General features: G+C 47.2%; 1 protein-coding gene across 1 annotated transcript in view; it reads left to right on the top strand.

Moving 5' to 3' along the window:
- Positions 1 to 217: 217 nt before the first annotated feature.
- The window catches only part of TOM1L1 (target of myb1 like 1 membrane trafficking protein), a 37442-nt gene continuing 10247 nt past the window's right edge, over positions 218 to 27412 (top strand). The window contains exons 1-12 of the mRNA XM_038757151.1: positions 218 to 315; positions 4722 to 4806; positions 7660 to 7738; positions 11970 to 12119; positions 15490 to 15621; positions 16933 to 17040; positions 17268 to 17330; positions 17699 to 17773; positions 18007 to 18123; positions 20866 to 20999; positions 24133 to 24197; positions 26334 to 26439. Coding sequence (XP_038613079.1) covers positions 258 to 315; positions 4722 to 4806; positions 7660 to 7738; positions 11970 to 12119; positions 15490 to 15621; positions 16933 to 17040; positions 17268 to 17330; positions 17699 to 17773; positions 18007 to 18123; positions 20866 to 20999; positions 24133 to 24197; positions 26334 to 26439 — 1172 coding nt within the window. The 5' untranslated portion in view covers positions 218 to 257. The remainder of the gene's footprint in view (positions 316 to 4721; positions 4807 to 7659; positions 7739 to 11969; positions 12120 to 15489; positions 15622 to 16932; positions 17041 to 17267; positions 17331 to 17698; positions 17774 to 18006; positions 18124 to 20865; positions 21000 to 24132; positions 24198 to 26333; positions 26440 to 27412) is intronic.

Genomic DNA, 27412 nt, shown 5'->3' with positions numbered 1-27412 from the left:
AGGTTGGTACCTAGTAACCGCTTTAACACACACTCTGGTTTCCAGGAACGTTGTTAGTATTCCTAGGAGGAGGAGGAAGAAGAAGGGAAGGAGGGAGGGTGGCAGGTTGTGGATGAAGAGGAGGAACCAGAGGAGGAGGAGGAGGAGGAGGAGGAGGAGGAGGAGGAGGAGGAGGAGGAGCCGGAATGGGGAGGAAGAGGAGGAGGAGGAAGAAGTGGAGGAGGCGGGGTTCCTGGGTCCGGCTGCCTCTGCCGACCATGGCCTTTGGAAAGAGCCCCAAAGACCCTTTCTGGACACCTGTGGGACTCCTCATCGGTAAGGCTCTCCCCCTCCTCCAGCGCCTCTTTTAATAATAATTATAATAATGACGGTATTATTGGCAATACTAATCATGGTAATAAAAATAATGGCCTTTACTAAGCGCTTACTATGTGTAAAACACTGTTCTAAGCACTGGGGAGGTTACAAAGTTGTCCCACTGGCACTGTCTTAATCCCCATTTTACAGATGAGGGAGCTGAGGCACCTGTGTATATGTTTGTACGCATTTATTACTCTATTTTACTTGTACATATTCTATTTATTTTATTTGGTTGATATGTTTTGTTGGGTTGTCTGACTCCCCTTTCTAGACTGTGAGCCCGCTGTTGGGTAGGGACCGCCTCTATATGTTGCTGACTTGTAATAATAATAATAATAATAATGATGATGGCATTTATTAAGCGCTTACTATGTGCAGAGCACTGTACTAAGCGCTTGGGAAGTACAAATTGGCAACACATAGAGACAGGCCCTACCCAACAGTGGGCTCACAGTCTAAAAGACTGTAATACTTGTAATAATAATAATAATAATGATGGCATTTATTAAGCGCTTACTATGTGCAAAGCACTGTTCTAAGCGCTGGGGTAGATACAAGCTAATCAAGTTGTCCCACTTGGGGCTCACAGACTTAATCCCCATTTTCCAGATGAGAGAACTGAGGCCCAGAGAAGTGAAGTGACCGGCCCAAAGTCACACAGCTGACAAGTGGCGGAGTCGGGATTTGAACCCATGACCTCTGACTCCAAAGCCCGGGCTCTTTTCCACTGAGCCACTCTGCTTCCCCAGCGCTTGTACTTCCCAAGCGCTTAGTACAGTGCTCTGCACACAGTAAGCGCTCAATAAATACGATTGAATGAATGAATGAATGAGGCCCAGAGAAGTGACTTGCCCAAAGTCACCCAGCTGACAACTGGGGGAGCAGGGATTTGAACCCACGACCTCTGACTCCAAAGCCCGGGCTCTTTCCACTGGTACTGAGAAGCAGCGTGGCTTGGTGGGAAAAGGCCTGGGCTTGGGAGTCAGGTGTCGTGGGTTCTAATCCGGACCCTGCCACTTGTCAGCTGGGTGGCTTTGGGCGAGTCACTAGACTTCTCTGGGCCTCAGTTACCTCATCTGGAAAATGGGGATTAAGACTGTGAGCCCCCTGTGGGACAACCTGATCACCTTGTAACCTCCCCAGCGCTTAGAACAGTGCTTTGCACATAGTAAGTGCTTAACAAATGCCATTATTATTAGTAGTAGTAGTATTCTCTCGGCCTCAGTTACCTCATCTGGAAAATGGGGATTAAGACTGTGAGCCCCCGTGGGACAACCTGATCACCTTGGAACCTCCCCAGCGCTTAGAACAGTGCTTTGTACATAGTAAGTGCTTAATAAATACCATTATCATTATTATTATTATTATTCTCTGGGCCTCAGTTACCTCATCTGTAAAATGGGGAGTAAGACTGGGAGCCCCACCTGGGACAACCTGATAACTTTGTATCTTCCCCAGTGCTTAGAACAGTGCTTGGCACATAATAAGTGTTTAACAAATACTATTATTATGCACTTTGTGCCAGGCACTGTACTAAGTGCTTTTACTCCTCCTTCTCACCCCCGTCCCCTGCGGGCGAGGACAGCCCAATTTGGGAAGATGCCAGGATTCGGTGGCACCTTTGGAGGCCCGGAACCCTGAGCCAGGGTCTGTGTCCGACTTGATTATCTTGTATCTTTCTCAGACCCTGGTACACAGTAAGCACTTTAAATATACTCTATCATGATTGTCATTAATAATAATTATATTTGTTAAGCGCTTACTGTCTGCCAGGCACTGTACTTTGCTCTAGTCCTGGGGAGGATACAAGCAAATCGAGCTGGCCCATGTAGGGCTCACAGTCTCAATGCCCATTTTATAGATGAGGTAACTGACGCCCGGAGAAGTAAAGTGACTTGCCCAAGGTCACGCGACAGACAAGCGGCGGAGCTGGGATTAGAACCCGGGACCTTCTGATTCCCAAGGCCCATGCTCTAATAATAATAATAATAATAATGGCATTTATTAAGCACTTACTATGTGCAAAGCACTGTTTTAAGCACTGGGGAGGTTACAAGGTGATCAGCTTGTCCCACGGGGGGCTCACAGTCTTCATCTCCATTTTACAGATGAGGTCACTGAGGCCCAGAGAAGTGAAGTCACTTGCCCCTTTGGGCACACAGCTGACAATTGGTGGAGCTGGGGTTTGAACCCGTGACCTCTGACTCCAAAGCCTGTGGTCTTTCCACTGAGCCATGCTGCTGCTTATTATTATTATTATTATTATTATTATTATTATTATTATTATTATTAGGGGGGCCAGTAGCAGATGAAGTCCCATCCCCTGGACTCCCAGGGCGGCCAAAGAGTTTTCCAAACATTTCCATGCCCGGCTGGCCTCAATGTCCAAGGGGTCAGCGCCGGCCCGCTCCCCTCAGGCCCGTATCTCTGGACCCCGGCTGGCTCCTGGGCAGTGCCCGTCCGAGGGCTGCTATGTTGCCAACTTGTACTTCCCAAGCGCTTAGTCCAGTGCTCTGCACACAGTAAGTGCTCAATAAATACGATTGATTGATTGATCTCCGCAGGCACCAGGATCTGGGGTGCCCTCCCTCTTCCTCCCTTTGCGGATTTAGCCCAGGGAGAGGCCGCAGAAGGGAGTGGAGGCAAGGTGGGGAAAAGCTGCTGGTCAAAGTTTCTGGTTCAGGACCGGCTGCGGGGTTTATTGAGCACTGCCAGGGCAGGGACAGGCGTCTTACCTTGCCCTGTCACTGGCCTGTTGTGTGACCTTAGGCAAGTCACTTAATAATAATAATAATGTTGACATTTCTTAAACGCTTACTATTTGCAAAGTACCGTTCCAAGCTCTGGGGTGGATGCAAAGTAATCCGCTTGCCCCAGGTAGGGCTCACAGGCTTCATCCCCATTTTACAGAGGAGGGAACTGAGGCCCGGAGAAGTGACTTGCCCAAAGTCACACAGCTGACAAGTGCCGGAATCAGGATTAGAACCCACGACCTGTATATATGTTTGTACATATTTATTACTCTATTTATTTTACTTGTACGTATCTATTCTATTTATTTTATTTTGTTAGTATGTTTGGTTTTGTTCTCTGTCTCCCCCTTCTAGACTGTGAGCCCACTGTTGGGTAGGGACTGTCTCTATATGTTGACAACTTGGACTTCCTAAGCGCTTAGTACAGTGCTCTGCACACAGTAAGCACTCAATAAATATGATTAATTGATTGATTGACCAATGATTCCCAAGCCCGGGCTCTGTGCACTTAGCCACACTGCCCTTCCAGTGCTTCTCTTCACTTAACCTCTTGGGGCCTCGACTTCCTCCTTTGGAAAATGGGCGTGGGGGGGGGGGAAGAATTAAATCCTGGCTCTGCCACCTGTGTACTTTTTTTTTGGCATTTGTTAAGAGCTTACTATGTGCAAAGCACTGTGTACTTGCTGGGCAACCTTGGGCAAGTCACTTAACATCTCTGAGCCTCAGTTACCTCATCTGTAAAATGGGGATTAAGGCCGTAAACCCCATGTGGGACGCGGACTGTGTCCAAGCAGCGAGGCTTACTGGAAAGAGCACGGCCTTGGGAGTCAGAGGTCGTGGGTTCTAATCCCAGTTCCGGCCCTTGTCAGCTGTGTGACTTTGGGCGAGTCACTTAACCTCTCTTTGCCTTAGTTACTTCATTTGTAAAATGGGGATTAAGACTGTGAGCCCCATGTGGGACAACCTGATTAACTTGTATCTACCCCAGCGCTTAGTATAGTACCTGTGAGCCCGCTGTTGGGTAGGGACTGTCTCTATGTGTTGCCGACTTGTACTTCCCAAGCGCTTAGTACAGTGCTCTGCACACAGTAAGCGCTCAATAAATACGATTGATTGATTGGCATATAGTAAGCGCTTAACAAATACCACAATTATTATTATTAGTATCTGTTCTCCCACCTAGACTGTAATTTAATACCGGCTCTCCCTCCTCTGATCGCGATCCCCGTGTGGGGCTGGAACTGAGGCTGATCATCATCAATCGTATTTATTGAGCGCTTACTGTGTGCAGAGCACTGTACTAAGCGCTTGGGAAGTACAAATTGGCAACATATAGAGACAGTCCCTGCCCAACAGTGGGCTCACAGTCTAAAAATGATGAGATTCCTGTCTCTCTCCAAGTGCTTTGCTTAATCAATATCCTCGTGGATTATTGGGGGCTCCAGAGATGGAGGATCACTGCATTTCAGGGATAAGAGAATGATGGGTGGCCTTAGGGGGTGGAGGTAGGGAGCCCCGGGGTCTCCCTGCTCTGCTCTTCGGCAAGACCAAACAATCATTTTCCAACTTTTGGGTTCCAAGGGAGTAATTTTTTTTTCTGCCATCCAGAAAAGAGTACAATTGGAACGACACAGTCCGAAAACTGGGATCAGTTTATGCACATCTGCAACCTCATTAATACCACTCAGGAAGGGTAAGAACCCCGGGTTTTTCTTCCCGCGCTGGGCTTCATGCTGCTGCCCGGATTACCTTTGTCCAGAAACGCTCTGGGAGTATTACTCCCCTCCTCAAAACTCTCCAGTGGCTACCAGTCAATCTGCGCATCAGGCAGAAACTCCTCACCCTGGGCTTCAAGGCTGTCCATCCCCTCGCCCCCTCCTACCTCACCTCCCTTCTGTCCTTCTACTGCCCAGCCCGCACCCTCCGCTCCTCCGCCGCTAATCTCCTCACCGTACCTCGTTCTCACCTGTCCCGCCATCGACCCCCGGCCCACATCATCCCCCGGGCCTCCCTCTGCCCCTCCGCCAAGCTGGCTCTCTTCCTCCCTTCAAGGCCCTATTGAGAGCTCACCTCCTCCAGGAGGCCTTCCCAGACTGAGCCCCTTCCTTCCTCTCCCCCTCCTCCCCCTCTCCATCCCCCCATCTTACCTCCTTCCCTTCCCCACAGCACCTGTATATATGTATATATGGTTGCACATATTTATTACTCTATTTATTTATTTTACTTGTACATTTCTATCCTATTTATTTTATTTTGTTGGTATGTTTGGTTCTGTTCTCTGTCTCCCCCTTTTAGACTGTGAGCCCACTGTTGGGTAGGGACTGTCTCTATGTGTTGCCAATTTGTACTTCCCAAGCGCTTAGTACAGTGCTCTGCACATAGTAAGCGCTCAATAAATACGATTGATTGATTGATTGATTGGGCTACGCAGAGAGTCCACTTGGCTCCTTAGCAAATAGCTGGGGCACCTTGGGATTTTGTTTGCTAAAACCCTGGCTCCCCACCACCTCTCCCAGTGTCCTGGGCTCCTTGGAGGACAAGATGGTAAGAATCAGAAGGATCTGGGTTAGATTCCCAGTTCCGCCAACTGTCTGCCCTGTGACTTTGGGTGAGTCACTTCTCTGTTCCTCAGTTACCTCATCTGTAAAATGGGGATTAAGACTGTGAGCCCATTTGAGACATGGACTGCGTCCGACCTGATTAGCTTGCCTCTACCCCAGCGCTTAGTACGGTGCCCGGCACGAAGTAAGCACTTGACAAATACCATAATTTTTTAAAAGGGTTAGGATAGTCCCTCTTTTAGACTGTGAGCCCACTATTGGGTAGGGACTGTCTCTATATGTTGCCATCTTGTACTTCCCAAGCGCTTAGTACAGTGCTCTGCACACAGTAAGCGCTCAATAAATACGATTGATTGATTGATTGATTGATTGATTGAGAACCTCCCCCGACATCCCAGGCCCCTTCTTCCTCTCCCTCTTCCCACTTCAAGGTCACGACTCCTCACTGGCTTGGGTGATGTGCAAGAGAAGTATTTTGGAAGTTAATACTGTAAATTGAGCACCTACTGCGTTCTGAGCACTGTACTGAATGCTTGGGAGAGTATTATTGTCGTTATCATTGTTATGATCAATAATAACAATAATGGTATTTGTTAAGCTCTTACTATGTGTCAAGCGCTGTTCTAAGATACCAGGTAAACAGGTTGGACATAAACCCCCGTCCCATAGTGTTAATCCCCATTTTATAGATAACTGGGGGACATCATCCTCATCAATCGTATTTATTGAGCGCTTACTATGTGCAGAGCACTGTACTAAGTGCTTGGGAAGTACAAATTGGCAACATATAGAGACAGTCCCTACCCAACAGTGGGCTCACAGTCTAAAAGGGGGAGACAGGGAATGAAGTGACTTGCCTGAAGTTATACAGCAGGCGAGCTGGAGAACCGGAATTCGAACCCAGGTCCTCTGCCTCCCAAAAGCTTCACAGTAGACTGGGACAGAAAAGAGTCAAAAAGAATTAACCCATTGGTAGTGTTTACCACAGGCTGAGTGCCAGACAAATTGGTCAGATCAGACGCAGTCGTCGTCACCGGTGGGGGAGCAAAGTTGAAGCATTTTCCTGACGCTTAACACAGTGCATTGTACCAAGTGGACGCTCAATCAATATCATCAATCAAATTTCATTCATATTTAATTGGCAATTACTGTGAGCAAAGCACTGTACTAAGTGCTTGGGAGAGTACAATATAACAACAGACAGACCGATTCCCTGCCCACAGCGAACTCACATCAGCGTGGGTCAGTGGAAAGAGCCCGGGCTTTGGAGTTGGAGGTCATGGGTTCGAATCCCGGCTCCACCACGTCTGCTGTGTGACGTTGGGCAAGTCACTTCACTTCTCTGGGCCTCAGTTACCTCATCTGGAAAACGGGGATTAAGGCTGAGAGCCCCACGTGGGACAACCTGATCACCTTGTAACCTCCCCAGCACTTAGAACAGTGCTTTGCACATAGTAAGCGCTTAACAAATGCCATCATTATAATTATTATTATTATTATTATTATCCCATGGTCTTGTGGAAAGCCTAGGCTTGGGAGTCAGAGGACCTGGGTTCTAATCCCAGCTCTTCAATTTCCCTCCTGTGTGACTTTGGGCAAGTCACTTTTCTTCTCTGCTTAGTACAGTGCTCTGCACACAGTAAGCGCTCAATAAATCCGATTGATTGATTGATTCTCTGGGCTTCAGTTTCCTCATCTGCAAAATGGGGATTCAATACCTGTTCTCTCTCCTACCTAGACTGTAAGCCCCACTGTAAACACTAACAATGGATGGCACATAGTAAGCCGGGAACAAATACCTCAACTATTATTACCACTTCTATGAAGCAACAAGGAAATGGGGCACAAATAAGCCTGACTGGTTAGGACGGGATTGTCCTATAACTGATTCTCACCTCTCCAGAAGCCTCTCCTTCCGTCTCCGTGGAGCCGAAGGGTTGGCCAGTAACTGGATGGGTGTTTTCCCACCGTGTCTTTTGTTGCAGGCCAAGAGATGCAGTAAAAGCTCTGAAAAAGAGGCTCTCCAAAAACTGTAATCACAAGGAAATCCGCCTCACCCTCTCGGTAGGTACTTCAGGGCCTACCTGAAGTGTACATATATATATATATATATATATATATATATATATATATATATATATATATATATATATATACACATATACATATATATATGTATGTATATATATACATGTGTGTGTGTATATATATATATATAGATACATATATATATCTATATATATATCTATATATATATATACAGGTACTTCAGGGCCTACCTATATATATATATACTATATATATATACTATATACTATATATATACCTGTATATATGTAGATATGCTTGTACATATTTATTACTCTATTTATTTATTTATTTTACTTGTACATATCTATTCATTTTATTTTGTTAGTATGTTTGGTTTTGTTCTCCATCTCCCCCTTTTAGACTGTGAGCCCACTGTTGGGTAGGGACTGTCTCTATATGTTGCCAACTTGTACTTCCCAAGCGCTTAGTACAGTGCTCTGCACACAGTAAGCGCTCAATAAATACAATTGATGATGATGAGGGCCACTGCCACTTAGATCACTGATGACCCGAACTGAGGTTTGGGATTTTGTCGAAGTAGTAACACCTGAGAAACAGCATGACCTAAATGGCTAGAGCATGGGCCTGGTTTCTACTTACCTACTGAGTGACCTTGGGCAAGTGACTTCATTTCTTTGTGCCTCAGTTGTCTCATCTGTAAAATGGAGATTAAGACCGTGAGCCCCATGTGGGACGTGGACTGTGTCCAACCGGATGAGCTTGTATCTACTCCACTGTACAAACAGTGCCTGGTACATAGTAAGCGCTTAACAAATACCATAAAAAATAAATTAAACACGTCCTGGAGAACCTGACCCGAACACTGAGAGAGCTGTGAGGGGCCTGGAACTGAGCGCTTAGGCGAGTACAGTCCAACAGATTCATCAAGCATGTTTCCCTCCCACGGTGAGCGAACAGTCTAGAGGGGCAGACAGGTGTTAATAGAAATATGAGAAATTACAGATATGAACTTAAGCGCTAAAGGGTTGGCCGCAGACCAATGGTTCATAATCAATCAATCAATCGTATTTATTGAGCGCTTACTGTGTGCAGAGCACTGTACTAAGCGCTTGGGAAGTACAAGTTGGCAACATATAGAGACAGTCCCTACCCAACAGTGGGCTCACAGTCTACGGCCCGATCTGGGTTAAGGCCCTGCTGAGAGCTCACCTCCTCCAGGAGGCCTTCCCAGACTGAGCCCCTTCCTTCCTCTCCCCCTCGACCCCTCTCCATCCCCCCATCTTACCTCCTTCCCTTCCCCACAGCACCTGTATATATGTATATATGGTTGTACATATTTCTTACTCTATTTATTTATTTATTTATTTTACTTGTACATTTCTATCCTATTTATTTTATTTTGTTGGTATGTTTGGTTCTGTTCTCTGTCTCCCCCTTTTAGACTGTGAGCCCACTGTTGGGTAGGGACTGTCTCTATGTGTTGCCAATTTGTACTTCCCAAGCGCTTAGTACAGTGCTGTGCACATAGGAAGCGCTCAATAAATACGATTGATTGATTGATTGATTGATTTGGGCAGCCGGCGATCACCTGGAAGATAATAATAATAATGATGGCATTTATTAAACGCTTACTATGTGCCAAGCACTGTTCTAAGCGCTAGGGAGGGTACAAGGTGATCAGATTGTCCCCTGTGGGGCTCACAGGCTTAATCCCCATTTTCCAGATGAGGGCACTGAGGCCCAGAGAAGTGAAGTGACTTGCCCAAAGTCACACAGCTGACAATCGGCGGAGCCGGGATTTGAATCCCCGATCTCCGACTCCAAAGCCCGGGCTCTTTCCGCTGGCCAGCGGTCAGCGTGGGAGCGGTTAGGGGCGACTGAGGACTTACCGACTGCAGAGTGCCGTCCTGAAAGCTAGGAAAGGATGCACTGGTAGGGATTAAACCCTATCCCTGGACTTTAGGGGATTCGCAGCCCAAGAGGGAGAGGGGATTGGCCGCAGATAGATGAGGAACAATGAAAATGAAACGCTAAGACAGTAGGAGGATGAAAATGAAGATCACGGGGGCACGGTGGCAGGGGGAATCATCATCATCATCATCAATCGTATTTATTGAGCGCTTACTCAAGGAATGGGATTTCCATTTCCATTACTCAAGGAATGGGATTTCCGGCTCCCTGTGGCTCAGAACCCACGGCCGTGGGCCACCACCATAGCCTTCCCAGGGCGCTGGGAAAGTAGTCCCAGCGGGCAATTATAGTGAGACTGTCCTCTACCCACCCGCTACATGCTAAGCACCAGGGTAGATACGAGTTAATCAGATCGGACCCTGTCCTCTAGACTGTAAGCCCACTGTGGACAAGGAATGTGTCTGTTTATTGCTGTATTGTACTCCCTCAAGCACTTAGTACAGTGATCTGCACACAGTAAGTGGTCAATAAATATGATTGACTGGCTCCTCAACTCCCAGTTCCATGCTCTTCTCCATCAGGCAGGCGGACAAGTCGCTTCATTCATTCATTCATTCAATTGTATTTATTGAGCGCTTACTGTGTGCAAAGCACTGTACTAAGCGCTTGGAAAGTACAACCGCTTTGGGATTCAATTTCCTCTTCATAAAATGGGGATAAAAATCTCTTCTCCGTCAGGCCACGGGGCAGGCGGACAAGTCGCTTCAATCATTCATTCAGTCATTCCAGGCCACGAGGCAGGCGGACAAGTCGCTTCATTCATTCATTCAGTCATTCATTCAATTGTATTTATTGAGCACTTACTGTGTGCAAAGCACTATACTAAGCTCTTGGAAAGTGCAACCGCTTTGGGATTCAATTTCCTCTTCATAAAATGGGGATAAAAATCTCTTCTACGTCAGGCCACGGGGCAGGCGGACAAGTCGCTTCATTCATTCATTAAGTCATTCATTCAATTGTATTTAGTGAGCGCTTACTGTGTGCAAAGCACTGTACTAAGCGCTTGGAAAGTACAACCGCTTTGGGATTCAATTTCCTCTTCATAAAATGGGGATAAAAATCCCTGCCTCTCTCTGGGAATTGGGGGACAAAATAAGATAGTTGGCATGAATGCACTTGGGAAAAATTAAAGTGGCTACGGACGCGACAAGTAGTTATTTTCTCTCAGGGTCTCCCTGGAGCCAATTTCGTTCCCCTTCTCTTCTGCCATTTCCATTCTGATTCTTTCTCCAGAAGCAGCGTGGCTCAGTGGAAAGAGCCCGGGCTTTGGAGTCAGAGGTCATGGGTTCAAATCCCTGCAGCGCCAATTGTCAGTTGTGTGATGTTGGCTAAGTCACTTCACTTCTCTGTGCCTCAGTTCCCTCATCTGCAAAATAGGGATTAAGAATGTGAGCCCCTAGTGGGGCAACCTGATCACCTTGTAACTTCCCCAGCGCTTAGAACAGTGCTTTGCACATAGTAAGCGCTTAATAAATGCCATCATTATTATTATTCTCCCTATTTGGGAAGGTTTTGAAACGCTCCTCTTGGCTTCCTGGGTCCCGCTCTGTTTACTCCTCCTCCGAGCCCTACTAATAGCAATGATGACTGCAGTTATCTGCCATCATTATATATATATTTATATAATATTTATATCATACTAATATCCTATTAATATTATTATTAATTAATTAATTATTATTATTATATTGATATTTGTATGATGTATATTGATATTTATATAATATTATATATTTATCATCATTATATGATTTAGTAAGCATCACTTACTATGCAGTGAGCGCTGTGCTGGGCGCTGGGGCAGATGCAAAGCAATCAGATGGGATCTATTACTCTATTTTTTACTATTACTCTATTTTTTTTACTTATTACTCTATTTTTTTACTTGTACATATTTATTCCACTTATTTTACTTTGTTAACACGTTTTGTTTTGTTGTCTGTCTCCCCCTTCTAGACTGTGAGCCCGCTGTTGGGTAGGGACCGTCTCTAGCTGTTGCCTACTTGTACTTCCCAAGCGCTTAGTACAGTGCTCCGCACGCAGTAAGCGCTCAATAAATACGATTGAATGAATGAATGAATCTAGTCCCTGTCCCGCATGGGGCCCGCAGTCTAAGCGACACCTCACCCGCGTCGCACGGAGGAGGAGGGGACGGAGGTCCAGAGAGGTTAAGGGGCTCGTCCGTGGTCGCACGAACTCGAACCCGGGTCTTCGGACTCCCGGCCCCCGCTTTTTTGCACTGGGGGAACCCGACCGTTTTCTCGTTGTGTAGCTATTGGACACGTGCATGCAGAACTGTGGGCCCAGCTTCCGGGCTCTGGTTGTGAAGAAGGATTTTGCCAAAGACAAAATGACGGAGCTCCTGAACCCCAGATATAACCTGCCGATGGACATACAGAATCAAATCTTGACCTTCATCATGGTAAGTAAGTAAATAAATACAATTGATGATAAGTAAATAAATACGATTTATGATAAGTACATTCCAGCTCAGAGATTTCTTCCTATTTATTATTACTACTGTATTTTTAAAATACTTACTACGTGCCTAGCACTCTACTAAATCCCGGGGTAGATACAGGGCGGACACAGTCCCCGTCCCGCGTGGCTCAGTGGAAAGAGCGCGGGCTTGGGAGTCCGAGGTCATGGGTTCAAATCCCGGCTCTGCCGCTTTCTCAGCTGTGTGACTCTGGGCAAGTCACTTAACTTCTCTGTGCCTCAGTTGCCTCATCTGTAAAATGGGGTTTCAGATTGTGAGTCCCGCATGGGACAACCTGATCACCTTAGAACAGCCCCTCGTGCGGGCCCCATAGTAAGCGCATAGCAAATACCAAAATTATTATTATTATGGTTGAAGAACAGTGCTTTGCACATAGTAAGCGCTTAACAAATACCAAAATTATTATTATTACGGTTGAGGATTTAATTCCCGTTTTACAGATGGGGAAAACCGAGGCACGGCAAGCTAAGTAAGTTGTCCAAGGTCACGTGGCAGACGAGCGGTAGAGCTGGGATCAGAACCCAGGACCCCTGATTCCGCCAGGCCACGCCGCTTGAGAGGTCAATCATCTAGGATTCATTCATTCAATCGTGTTTATTAAGTGCTTACTGTGTGCAGAGCACTGTACTGAGCGCTTGGGAAGTACAAGTTGTCACCCTATAGAGACGTCCCCTACCCAACAACAGGCTCACAGTCTAGAAGGGGGAGACAGACAACAAAACAAAACATGTGAACAGGTGTCAAGTCATCAGAATAAATGGAAGTAAAGCTAGATGCACATCATTAACAAAATAAAATAAATAGAATAGTAAATACGTACAAGTAAAATGTGTGTGTGTGTGTACAGGCGTGCACACATGCAGGCATATACACCACTCAAATGTTCATCACCCCTTTGGTTTCTAAGTCATTTTCTTCTGAATTTGCTTATGAAGGGACCCTTTCCCCTCTCCTGACCACCTCCGCCACTTGTCTGCTGTGTGACCTTAGGCAGGTCACTTAGTTTCTCTGTGCCTCAGTTCCCTCATCTGTAAAATGGGGATTAAGATTGTGAGCCCCACGTGGGACAACCTGATAACCTTGTATCTACCCCAAACAGTGTCTGGCACATAGTAAGCGCTCAACAAATACCATAATTATTATTATTATTACCTCTTCAGAGTGGAGAGGAGAGAGGGAGGGAGATTTATTTTTTCCTTTCTTTTAATAACAGTTGAAAAAATGCACACACAGGCTGAAAAATCTCTGGACTATAAGCTTGTTGTGGGCTGGGAACGCATCTGCTTAGAAGAGAAGCAGCTTGGCTAAGTGGAAAGTGCACGGTTTTGGAGTCAGAGGTCATGGGTTCAAATCCCAGCTCCACCAACTGCCAGCTGTGTGACTTTGGGCAAGTTACTTAGCTTCTCTGTGCCTCAGTTCCCTCATCTGGAAAATGGCGATTAAAACTGTGAGCCCCACACGGGACAACCTGATCACCTTCTATCCTCCCCAGCGCTTAGAACAGTGCTTTGCACATAGTAAATGCTTAACAAATGCCATTATTATTATTATTATTATTATTATCTGCTAACTCAAGTGTAGTATACTCCCCCAAACACTTAGTACAGTGCCCTGCACATAGTAAGTACTCAATAACTACCATTAATGGATTGATTGATGGAGTCTTCCATTGGAAACAATGGCTGAGAGCCTCAATCCTAAGACTTCATCTATATAGGACTTTCTATATAGACTCCCTATATAGATGAAGTCTAAGGATTGAGGCTCAGCCATATACATATCCATACATATATAATATATAAAAAATCTGGATGCATAGGTAGATAAAATAAATCTGTGTGTGTGTATACACACAACTAAGTACAGTGATTTACACACATTAAGTGCTCACTAAATACTATTGCTGATGACACCTATATATATCATCAGCAATAGTATTTAGTGAGCACTTAATGTGTGTAGATCACTATATTAAGTTGCATGTATATATATATACATATATATATATATACACATACACACAAATAGATTTATTTTATCTACCTCCTGTACATCCAGATTTTAATGGCATCTGTTATCATTATTAATAATGAAAATTATAGTATATGTTAAGCACTTACTATATGACATGCACTATACAAAACTCTGGGGTAGATACAAGAGAAGCAACTGAACACAGTCCCTGTCCCACAGGAAGCTCACATTCTAAGTAGAAGGAAATAGGATTGAATCCCTGTTTTTTTTTAAAGATAAGGAAACTGAGGCCCAGAGAAGTTAGGTGACTCACCCAAGGGATACACAGCAGACAAGTAACAGAGCTGGGATTAGAAATTTGGGCCTCCCACTCCCGGGCCCTGGCTCTTTCCACTAAGCCACGCTGCTTTTTGCCAGTCACCGTTATTAAGCGCTGGGGTAGAGACAAGTTAATCAGGTTGGACATAGTCCGCATCCCGCGAGGGGCTCCCAGACTTCATCCCCATTTTACAGATGAGGTAACTGAGGCCCAGAGAAGTCAAGCGATTCACCTAAATTTGCAGGGCAGATAAGGGCGAAGCCAGGATTAAACCCACGTCCTCTGAATCCCAGGCCCGGGCTCCATCCACTAGGCCACCCTTCTTCTTCAGAATGCACACTAGAGAGACACATATGGATCCATATGTATTGGAAATCAGTTATATCTCTAAAACAGTATAGTCGTCCCTCGACCTCTGAGAAGACACCGCCCATAGGAGTGTCCTCGTACAACGTGCTCGTGACTCACAAGGGAGGTGGCCGAGCTGCAGTTTCAAGTCATCATCCGCACTTAGAGAAGCAGCGTGGCTCGGTGGAAAGAGCCCGGGCTTTGGAGTCAGAGGTCAGGAGTTCAAATCCCGGCTCCGCAATTGTCAGCTGTGTGACTTTGGGCAAGGCACTTAACTTCTCTATGCCTCAGTTAACTCATCTGTAAAATGGGGATTAAGATTGTGAGCCCCATGTGGGACAACTTGATGGCCTTGTATCCTCCCCAGTGCTTAGAACAGTGCTTTGCATATAGTAAGACCTTAACAAATACCATTATTATTATTATTATTATTATTATCCACACCCAGCCGCACAGGATGGGCCTCTTCTTTCCAACGGGTTTGCTTTTCTGTAGCCCCGGGAGCTGTTTTCACTCATGGCCCCTCACCCTGCGCCCCTCGTGCAGTCTGGCGAGATGAACCCCAAAAGCTCCCTTTCTTTTCCCCCCCATCTACCCTGCCTTCTCATTCCCGTTTGCTCTCCTACCCTTTGTGATATTTCTCCAACCCAGACTTGGTCTCAGGGCTTCGAAGGCACCGTGGACGTGACTCAAGTGAAGGAACTGTACCTCGAGCTGCTCGAAAAGGGCGTCCGGTTTCCATCCTTGAACACGGGGGCGAGGACGGAGACCCGGGAACGCTTGGTGAGTAGGCCGACGGGGACTGTTGAATTAGAGATCCATCATTCATTCATTCAGTTCTTGCTGTGTGCAGAGCACTGTACTAAGGGCTTGGAAGAGTACAATATTACAATAAACACATTCTCTGCCCCTAATTCTAGGGGGAAGACAAGCAGTAATACACATAAATAAACATAGAGATGTACATAAGTGCTCCGGAGCAGGGAGGGGGAATGAATAAAGGGAGCAAGTCAGGGTAACGCAGAGGGGAGTGGGAGAAGAGGAAAAGGGGGTTTAGTCAGGAAAGGCCTCTTGGAGATGTGCCTCCAATAAGGCTTTGAAGGAGGGGAGAGTATTTGCCTGTCCGATTTGAGGGGAGAGGGCATTGCAGGCCAGAGGGAGGACATGAGCGAGGGGTCTGAAGCGAGATAGATGAGACAGAGGTACAGTAAGAAGGTTAGCGTTAGAGGGACAGTATGCGAACTGGGCTGAAGTAGGAGAGTAGCAAAGTGAGGTAGGAGGGGGCCGCATAATTGAGTGCGTTAAAGTCAATGGGGAGAAGTTTTTGTTTGATGCCGAGATGGATGGGCAACCCCTGGAGTTTCTTGAGGAGAGGGGAAATGTGACCTGAATGATCCTGTAGAAAAACGACCCAGGTAGCAGAGTGAAGTATGGACTGGAGTGGGGTGAGATAGGAGGTTGGGAGGTCAGCAAGGAGGCTGATAGAGTAATCAAAGCGGGAGAGAATAAGTAACTGTATTAACGTGGTGGTAGTTTGGATGGAGAGGAAAGGGATTTCTATCGGATGTCCGTGAAGCGGTCTGAAGTTTCCGGATGTGAATTAAAGCATCTGCCGGACTGAGCTCCTCCCAGGTATACAGCTTGGTGCCGAGCTCTCGGGAGAGCATGGGACAAGTAGCAGATACCGTAGCCGCTCTCAAGGAACTTACATTCTAATAGGGGAAATGGGATGATTTAATAATAATAATAATAATAATGACGGCATTTGTTAAGCGCTTACTATGTGCCAAGCACTGTTCTAAGCGCTGAATTTAATCACATACCTATCTACTCGGGGCAGCTGACAAGCTCCTTTGAGTGAATCCAAGTCTACTTTTATCTGATGTGAATTCACGGGCCTTTTCCGAGTGGCTCGGTTCCCTGAGCATCCCGGGTGACTTTCCTTCGCTGAATGTCTGCAGGTCCTTTCCTTTGCGCCGTGTAGGACAGGAGGCCGATTGCCTGGGGTGTGGGAGAGCGGAGAGGGTGGGAGGCGTCGAGAGGGCTGGCTGTCTTCGGGCGGCTCCAGCCCGTGTCCTTGGCATCTGCTGACAGGGATCGGGCCAGCGTCCGGCGGAGGCATCGGCTCCCATCCCGTCAGCCCCCAGTGCTCCTCTGGAGGCTGTGTGGAAAGCCCCAAATGTGCTGCTGGTTCCCGAACAGGTATGGCCGGGGGATCGCCCCAACGCAGCCCCAAGGCAGGGGGGGCTTCCTGGCAAGTCAACCAGTCCATTCCCCATCGCCCTCAAATCGGCCCAGAGGGCTCGCGTGGGCCTTGTCCGGGTCTTTCGGACAGTCCGAGGGGGGACCAAGTGACTGGTCAGAGAAGCGGCCAGTCGGTGAAATGTATTTGAGTAGAGCAGACAGACGGCGCATCGCCCTCCCGGCAGTGTTCCCAGGAAGACGGGCTTCTGCTCAGGGATCTCGGCTTCCGCATCATCAGGCCATCCGGGGTATTCATTGAGCACTTACTGCCATACTGAGAGCTCAGTACTCAGGGCGATCATTTGGTATATTTATGTGTTGAGCGCTGTCCTAAATGCCAGGAAGGTACTGGATGATGATATCAGACACGTTCCCCATCCCCTGCTGGGCTTGAGCTCTAAGGCAAAGGAAGAGCAGGGCGCTCATCTCCATTTTACAGACGAGGAAATCATGGCTCAGAGAGGTTATGCAATCTGTCTGGTTTCACACGGCAGGCGAACGGCGGATCTGGGATCAGAACCCGGGTCTCCCGACTACCGGTCCTGCGGCCTTTCCATCAATCCTCACCGCTTCCCCCTATCTTCCCCGGATCGTCACTTTTCCCGTATTTCCCAAGTTTTATCTCAAATTGCCTAAGTTCAGAAAAATAGAGCCAGAGAGCCTGTTCGAATACCCTTCCCGGCTATCTCATGTGATACCTCACTCCTTTCATTCATTTATTCAATCGTATTTACTGAGCACTTACTGTGTGCAGAGCACTGTACTAAGTGCTTGGGAAGTACAAGTTGGCAACATGTAGAGCCGCCTCATTAGGCGACACTCTTCCCTCCGGCCGGAGAGCCTCCAAGGAGGCACTGATTTGGCCGGTTTTCCGCGGCGCCGGCCCTCTTTCTCCCCCCAACCTTCTGGCGTCGCCTCGGGCAGATCGGGAAGCTGAACAGTGAGCTCGACATGGTCAAGATGAACGTGGCCGTCATGTTGGCGATCCTAACGGAGAACAACCCCGACTCTGAAGACAGAGATGACCTGGAGCTTCTCCAGGTAGGCGGCTGAAAGCTTTCACAGCTAGCTGTGGGCAGGGAATGTACCTACTATACTGTCTACTGTTTTCTCCTAAGCACTTAGTACAGTGCTTTGCACATGGTAAGCACTCAATAAATACGATCGAATGAATCAATAGAAAAGCCCAAAAGCCGGAGGGGCCCTGGGAAGCTGGAAAACGAGGGGCAGTGGAATGCAATCGGTAATATTTATCCAGTGCAGAGTCTTAATTGAGCGCTTGGGAGAATTAATCACAAGCAAATGACACATTCCTTCTCTTCAGGGGGCTTTGGTAACAATAATTGTGGTGTTTCTTAAGCACTCAGTATGTGCCCCATGCTGGATAATAAAAATAATAATGGCATTTATTAAGCTCTTACTATGTGCAAAGCACTGTTCTAAGTGCTGGGGGGGTTACAAGGTGGTCAGGTTGTCCCACGGGGGGCTCACAGTCTTCATCCCCATTTTACAGATGAGGTAACTAAGGCCCAGAGAAGTGAAGTGACTTGCCCAAAGTCACCCAGCTGACAATTGGCAGAGTCGGGATTTGAACCCATGACCTCTGACTCCAAAGCCCGGGCTCTTTCCACTGAGCCACGCTGCTTCTCTGGATAGATACACGATGCGCACCTCAGACACAGTCCTCGTCCCCCCGAGACGCGCACGGTCTGAATAGGAGAGAGAATAGTCCATCAGTCAACCGTATTTACTGAGGGCAGAGAACTGTACTAAGCACTTGGGAGAGTACAATATAACAATATGGCAGGCACATTCCCTGCCCACAGTGAGCTTACAGTCTAGAGGGAGAGACAGATATTAATATAAATAAAGGAGTTACAGATAGGTATATATGTTGCGGCGATGGGAGGGGGCAAGTTAGGGCGATGCAGAAGGAAGCTGAAGAAAAGGAAAAGAGGACTTAGTGAGGGAAGCCCTCAGAGATGGGCCTTCAGTAAGGCTTTGAAGCTGGGCAGAGTAATTGTCGGATATGAGGAAGGAGGGCATCCCAGGCCACAGGCAGGATGTGGACGAGGGGGTCGGCGGTGTGATAGACGAGATCGAAGTAGAGTGAGAAGGTTAGAATTAAAGGAGTGAACGTGCGGGCTGGATTGTAGTAGGAGAGTAGGAGGAGGCAAGGTGACTGAATGCTTACAGCCCATGGTGAGGAGTTTCTGAGAACAGGCATCAAATCCCCATTTCACAGATGAGGGAGTGGCCGATGTGATCCCTGACCCCAAGGAGCTTACAGTCTAGAGGGTGAGACAGATATTAAAATAAAGTACAGAAGCGGATATGAGTGCTGTGGGGTGGGGGAGTGGCTATCAATTAAAAGATTTTGAGTTACTGCACACAAGGGGTGGTCAATACATTTCATTGATGAATTGACCGGGGATGAGCGAGGTGAGTTTAACCTTCCCCAATTAAATCCCAGCATAATAATAACTTCTCTGAGCCTCAGTTCCCTCATCTGTAAAATGGGGGTTAAGACTGTGAGCCCCATGTGGGACAACTTGATCACCTTGTATCCACCCCCAGGACCTAGAACAGTGCTCTGTACATAGTAAGTGCTTTACAAATGCCATTATTATTAATATTATTATTATTTATTGTTGTATTAAGCAATTACTACGTGCCAAGGTTTGTAGTCAGTTCATCAATCGTATTTATTGAGCGCTGTGTGCAGAGCACTGTACTAAGCGCTTAGGGGGGCACAATATAATAACACTGTACTATGCTGGGGTAGCTAAGGTATTCGAGTTCGCACGAGGGGCTCATAGTCCAAGTAGGAACAAGTATTGAGTTCCTATTTTACAGTTGAGGGAACTAAGGCCCAGAGAAGTTACGCGTCTTGTCCAAGGTCACACAGTGGTTACGTGGCACAACTGAAATTAGAACCCAGATCCTCTGGTGCTCAGGCCTGGGCTCTTTCCACTAGGCCACACTCCTTCTCACAGGTCCGACTATAGCGTGCATGTGCCTAGCAATATTCACTCCATGGCGTTTCATTGAATTGATCAACGGCATCTATCAAGCATTTGCTCGGTGCAAAGCGCTGTACTGAGCGCTCGGTAGAGGACAGTCAAGGCAGTAGACACCATCCCTGCCCTGTCCAGCAGCAGCTAAATGGCACTTCTGACTCCACATTCTTTTTTTTTTTTGTATGGTATTTGTTAAACACTCATTATGTGCTAGGCATGGAACCAAATACTGGAGTCGGTACAAGTTATCCCCTGTCCCACGTGAGGCTCACAGCCTTAATTCCCATTTTACAGATGAGGTTATTGAGGCACGGAGAAGTGAAGTAACTTGCTCAAGGTCACACTGCAGAGAAGTGTGCATTCTTTTTTTGTGTGTGTGGTATTTGTTAAACACTTACTACGTGCTAGGCACGGAACCAAATACTGGGGTAGGTACAGGTTATCCCCTGTCCAACCTGAGGCTCAGAGCCTTAATTCCCATTTTACAGATGAGGTTATTGAGGCACGGAGAAGTGAAGTAACTTGCTCAAGGTCACACTGCAGAGGAGTGACGGAGCCGGGATTGGAACCCAGGTCCTTCTGAGCCCCAGGACTGTCCTCTAGCCACTTTTTGATGTTTGCTTTCGATCCCTCCGGGGGGAAAACCTTTCCGATCTGTGTCCCCCTTTAGAGTGTCAGCGTCTTGTGGGCGGGGAACACGCCCCAAGCAGTCAGTATGGTGCACAGCTCGCTCAGCACCTCCTCTCCTCCCGGCCATCTCTAGAAATTGTACCGGACGGGCCGGCAGATGCACAGCAGGATAGTGGAGCTGTTGGCTGCGGTGGAGAACGAGGATGTGGTGGCGGAGCTGATTCAGGTGCACGAAAATCTCAGCGACGCCATCCTGAGATGTGAACGGTAAGGGGCCGAATTCCCGCTCCCGATGAGCACGGCCTAACCCGGGGACAAAGCGGCATCCCGGAGCAGCTGCGCTTCCCAAAGCAGGGAGAGGATTGCTCTAGGATCGTATAAAGGGAAATGGAGGGAAATCCCGGCTGGGAGGCAGCGTGGCCCGCTGGGGAGGCGGGTCCTTATCCCAGTTCAGCCACCGGTCTGCTGCGGAACCTCAGGCAAGTCGCCGCAGGCTATTAGGTAAGCGCTTACCACGTGCCAGGGACCATACTGAGCACTGGGGTAAAACCAGCTAATCGGGTCGAAAATGGTCCTGTCTTACCTGGGGCTCACAGTCTCAATCCCCCTTTAACGGATGAGGTAACAGGCACAGACAAGGAAAGCGACTCTCCTAAGGTCACTCAGCCGACAAGCGGTGGAGTCAGGATTAGAACCCGGGTCCTTCTAATTCCTAGGCCTGCGCTCTAGCCACTAGGCCACACTGCTTCTCTGTGCCTCAGTTTCCTCTATCAGAGGGGGATAAGATCCTTGCTTTCCATCCCCCTTAGACTGTGGGCCAGGCCCTGTGTCTGAAGTGATTCTCTTATATCTCCCCCAGGTTTGGCACAGTGCTCGGCACATAGTAAGCACGTTCTAAATACTACCATGACGAACTGACCCAGTAGCCACTTTCAATCGCCACTTTCCCAGCATTTCCCCTTTCCCCCTGCACCCTCCCCCTTGTCCTCAAGATGCATCCCCCAGCCCCGCACCTTGCCCTAATGATCATCATCATCAATCGTATTTCTTGAGCGCTTACTATGTGCAGAACACTGTACTAAGCGCTTGGGAAGTACAAATTGGCAACATACAGAGACAGTCCCTACCCAACAATGGGCTCACAGTCTAAAAGAGTGGGCTCACAGTCTAAAAGTCATGCATTTTAATTATCTGCAGAGCACTTCAAGGGTGACCCCCAGGGAACCATCGCAGTTCTCATCCTCTTTCTCCGAATGGAAATCCACTCCAGCTCAATCAATCATATTTATTGAGCGCTTACTGTGTGCAGACCACTCTACTAGGAGAAGCTCGGTGGAAAGGCTTGGGAGTCAGAGGTCATGGGTTCTAATCCCGGCTCCGCCACTTGTCAGCTGTGTGACTCTGGGCAAGTCACTTCACTTCTCTCGGCCTCAGTTACCTCATCTGGAAAACGGGGATTAAGATTGTGAGCCCCACATGGGTCAACCTGATCACCTTGTATTCCCCAAGCGCTTAGAACAGTGCTTTGCACATAGTAAGCGCTTAACAAATACCGTCATTATTATTATTATTATTACGGGGCCAACCTAGAGCAGGACAGGTATGGCTCTACACTGCTCCGGGCTCCAAATCATTTATCATCCCTTTTCCCTCTCTTGGCCAGTCAGTCAGTCATGGTGTCGGCCCCCTGCCCATTGGTAGAGAGGAGGCTGTGTGCTTTATTTTTTTCTTCAGTATAGTTTAATACTTACAATGTGCCTAGCACTGTACTAAGCACTGGGGTAGATACAAGGTAATTAGGTTGAACATAATCCCCCATCCCAAATAGGGCTTTTTTATACCCCATTTTACGGATGAGGTCACTGAGCCACAGAGAAGTGAAGTAACTTGCCCAAAGTCACACAGCAGACAAGTGGCGGAGCCGGGATTAGAATTTAAGTCCCTTTTTTAAATGGTATTTAATTATGGTATCTGTTAAGTACCAGACACTGTACTAAGTGCTGCGATGAATACAAGCAAATTGGGTTGGACGGAGTCCCTGTCCCACATAGGGCTCACGGTTTCAATCCCCATTCTATAGATGAGGTAACTGAGGCACAGAGAAGTGAAGGGACTTGCCCAAGGTTACCCAACAGACAAGGGGTGGAGCTGGGATTAGAACCCATGACCTTCTGACTCTCAAGCCCATGCTCTATCCACTACACCCTGCTGCTTCTCTAATTTGTTAAGCACTTACTATGTGCGAGACACTGCTCTAAACTCTGGGGTAGATAATAATAATAATAATAATAATGGCATATATTAAGCGCTTACTATGTGCAAAGCACTGTTCTGAGTGCTGGGGAGGTTACACGGTGATGAGGTTGTCCCACGGGGGGCTCACAGTCTTAATCCCCATTTTACAAATGAGGTAACAGGCACAGAGAAGTTAAGTGACTTGCCCAAAGTCACACAGCTGACAGTAGAGCCGGAATTTGAACCCATGACCTCTGACGCCAAAGCCCGGGCTCTTTCCACTGAGCCACGCTGCTTCTGGCAATCAGATGGGACACAGTCCCCTGTCCCAGCTGGGGCTCACTGTCTAATTCCCCATGTTGCAGAGGAGGTAACTAAGGCACAGAGAAATGGAGTGACTTGCTCAAGGTCGCACAGCACAGTGGCAGAACTGGGATTAGAACCCAGTTCCTTTTGATTTCGAGGCCCGGGCTCTATTCACTAGGCCATGCTGCTTCCTCTGTGCTTTTAATAATAATGATAATAATAATAATAATGGCATTTATTAAGCGCTTACTATGTGCAAAGCACTGTTCTAAGCACTGGGGAGATTACAAGGTGATCAGGTTGTCCCACGTGGGGCTCACAGCCTTAATCCCCATTTTACAGATGAGGGGACTGAGGCCCAGAGACGTGAAGTGACTTGCCCAAGGTCACACAGCTAAGTGGGGGAGCCGGGATTTGAACCCATGACCTCTGACTCCAAAACCCGGGCTCTTGCCACTGAGCCACGCTGCTTCTTTTAGCAAGGGGGGAGTGAAGCAGACGGACGCCGGGTCTGGGATCCGGGAACTGGGATGCTCAGTTCCGCCCAGCGTTCCGGTCCGTTTGGAAATCGATGCCATCTGTCCATTGTGTGACTTGAGAAGGGACGTGGAGATGGGGAGAGCCGCTGTCTGTCGGACCCGAAAGACTTCTAGACTGTGAGCCCACTGTTGGGTAGGGACTGTCTCTATATGCTGCCAACTTGTACTTCCAAGCGCTTAGTACAGTGCTCTGCACACTGTAAGCGCTCAATAAATATGATTGATTGATTGAAAGGGCAGGAGCGACAATGGGGGCAGGGGCTTGCCGGGAGGTCCAAGGAGAAGGGAAACCCCTGCACCGTTTTGTTTCCTGCCTCCAGGTTTTCCCATATCCGGCAAGGCATCGGGGAGCAGAACAGACCTCTGAGCGAATCCATCATAGTGAGTAAAATGTCCCAATTCGCTTGTATCCACCCAGCGCTTAGAATAATAATGACAATAATAATAGTGATAGCATTTATTAAGCGCTTGCTGTGTGCAAAGCACTGTTCTAAGTGCTAGGGAGGTTACAAGGTGATCAGGTTGTCCCACGGGGGGCTCACAGTATTCATCCCCATTTTACAGATGAGGTAACTGAGGCACAGGGAAGTGAAGCGACTTGCCCGAAGTCACACAGCTGACAATTGGCGGAGCCGGGATTTGAACCCATGACCTCTGACTCCAAAGCCCGGGCTCTTTCCACTGAGCCACGCTGCTTCTCACTGAGCCACGCTGCTTAGAACAGTGCCTGGCACATAATAAGCACTTAACAAATATCACATTTGTTATCATCACCATTACTATTATTATCTCTCAACCAACTCGCTCATTCAACCCGCATAATCTGTCCATTACTAGATCCCGTCCATTCTACATTCACAACATCACGAAAAAACACCCTTCCTCTCATCATCATTGATTGATTGATTGATCATTCATTCATTGAATCGTATTTATTGAGCGCTTACTCTGTGCAGAGCACTGTACTAAGCGCTTGGGAAGTCCAAGTTGGCAACATATAGAGGCGGTCCCTACCCGACAACGGGCTCACAGTCTAGAAGGGAGTGACAGACAACAAAACAAAACATGTGGACAGGTGTCGTCAGAATAACTAGAAATGAAGCTAGAAGCACATCATTAACAAAATAAATAGAACGGTAAATATGTACAAGTAAAATAGAGTAATGAATCTGTACAAAGAGTACAGTGCTTTGCACATAGTAAGCGCTTAATAAATGCCATCGTATTATTATATATACAGGTGCTGCAGGGAGGGAAGGAGGTAGGGTGGAGGGGAAGGGGAGGAGGAGAGGAAAAAAGGGGCTCCTACTTGTACATATCTATTCTATTTATTTTATGTTGTTAGTATGTTTGGTTTTGTTCTCTGTCTCCCCATTTTAGACTGTGAGCCCGCTGTTGGGTAGGGACTGTCTCTATATGTTGCCAACTTGTACTTCCCAAGCGTTTAGTACAGTGCTCTGCACACAGTAAGCGCTCAATAAATACGATTGATGATGATGAAGGGGAGGAGGAGAGGAAAAAAGGGGCTCAGTCAGGGAAGACTTCCTGGAGGAGGTGAGCTCTCAGTAACTGGTACCACGCTGATCCAAGCACTCATCCTATCCCCCCCAGATTACCGAATCAGCCTCCTCGGTGACTTTCCCTGCCTCCTGTCTCTCCATAATAATAATAATAATGATGGCATTTATTAAGCGCTTACCATGTGCAAAGCTCTGTTCTAAGCGCTGGGGAGGTTACAGAGTGATCAGGTTGTCCTACGGGGGGCTCACAGTCTAGAAGGGGGAGACAGACAACCAAACAAAACATACAAACCAAATAAAATAAATAGAATAAATCTGTACAGGTAAAATCCATACTGCTGTCTGTACTTCTCTCTGACATCAGGATCATTTCTCTAGAGAAATGGCCATCTCCCCGTCCTCGGTGTCGGCGCGAAGGCCCTCATTTGGGCCTCCCCCTCCCACCCCAGCTAAGACCCAGCTTGTAATAATAATAATAATAATGGCATTTATTAAGCGCTTACTATGTGCAGAGCACTGTTCTAAGCGCTGGGGAATTTACAAGGTGATCAGGTTGTCCCACGTGGGGCTCACAGTCTTCACCCCCATTTTACAGATGAGGGAACTGAGGCCCAGAGAAGTTAAGTGACTTGCCCAAAGTCACACAGTTGACAAGTGGTGGAGCCGGGATTTGAACCCATGACCTCTGACTCCAAAGCCCGTGCTTTTTCCACTGAGCCACGCTGCTTCTCATAAGCAAAGAGGAGCAAAGCTTGTACACTTTGCTCCTCTAATTACAACTACTCGGCCTCCCTCAATCTCAACTCTCCCCGACCCCTCAGCCGCATCCCACCTGGAACTCCTGCCCCCTTCATACCCGACAGTCCACCACGCTCCCCTGCCTTCTGAAAATCACAGCTCCGCGAGAGGCCTCTTCCAAATAAGCTCCCATTCCCCCTTTTCCCAAATGAGAAGGGATTGGAGGCGAAACAGTCACCCGCCGGGCCTCCGTTTCCCGGCAGCCTTCCGCCCCTTCCTGCAACTTGATGGATTTGAGTCCGGACCCCCTGGTTCCCGAGACGGCATCGGAAAGGACCGGCAGCCCGCCTTCCCAGTTTTCGGGCCGACGTGAGTGATTGCGGACCCTCTCGCGGACGCGACCGTTCTCTCCTATCTCACCTGTATATATGTTTGTACATATTTATTATACATATTCTTCCCCCTTTTAGACTGTGAGCCCACGGTTGGGTAGGGACTGTCTCTATATGTTGCAAATTTGTACTTCCCAAGCACTTAGTACAGTGCTCTGCACATAGTAAGCGCTCAATAAATACGATTGATGATGATGATGATGATGATATTTATTACTCTATTTTGCTTGTACATATCTATTCTATTTATTTTATTTTGTTAGTATGTTTGGTTTTGTTCTCTGTCTCCCCCTTTTAGACTGTGAGCCCACTGTTGGGTAGGGACTGTCTCTATATGTTGCAAATTTGTACTTCCCAAGCACTTAGTACAGTGCTCTGCACATAGTAAGCGCTCAATAAATACAATTGATGATGATGATGATGATGATATTTATTACTCTATTTATTTTGCTTGTACATATCTATTCTATTTATTTTATTTTGTTAGTATGTTTGGTTTTGTTCTCTGTCTCCCCCTTTTAGACTGTGAGCCCACTGTTGGGTAGGGACTGTCTCTATATGTTGCAAATTTGTACTTCCCAAGCGCTTAGTAGAGTGCTCTGCACATAGTAAGCGCTCAATAAATACGATTGATGATGATGATGATGATGATATTTATTACTCTATTTATTTTGCTTGTACATATCTATTCTATTTATTTTATTTTGTTAGTATGTTTGGTTTTGTTCTCTGTCTCCCCCTTTTAGACTGTGAGCCCACTGTTGGGTAGGGACTGTCTCTATATGTTGCAAATTTGTACTTCCCAAGCGCTTAGTACAGTGCTCTGCACATAGTAAGCGCTCAATAAATACGATTGATGATGATGATGATGATGATATTTATTACTCTATTTATTTTGCTTGTACATATCTATTCTATTCATTTTATTTTGTTAGTATGTTTGGTTTTGT

The sequence above is a fragment of the Tachyglossus aculeatus genome, chromosome 15 (genome assembly GCF_015852505.1).
Source record: "Tachyglossus aculeatus isolate mTacAcu1 chromosome 15, mTacAcu1.pri, whole genome shotgun sequence".
NCBI lineage: Eukaryota > Metazoa > Chordata > Mammalia > Monotremata > Tachyglossidae > Tachyglossus > Tachyglossus aculeatus.
The sequence above is the reverse complement of the archived record's forward strand: the minus strand, read 5'-3'. Positions and strand labels throughout refer to the sequence as shown.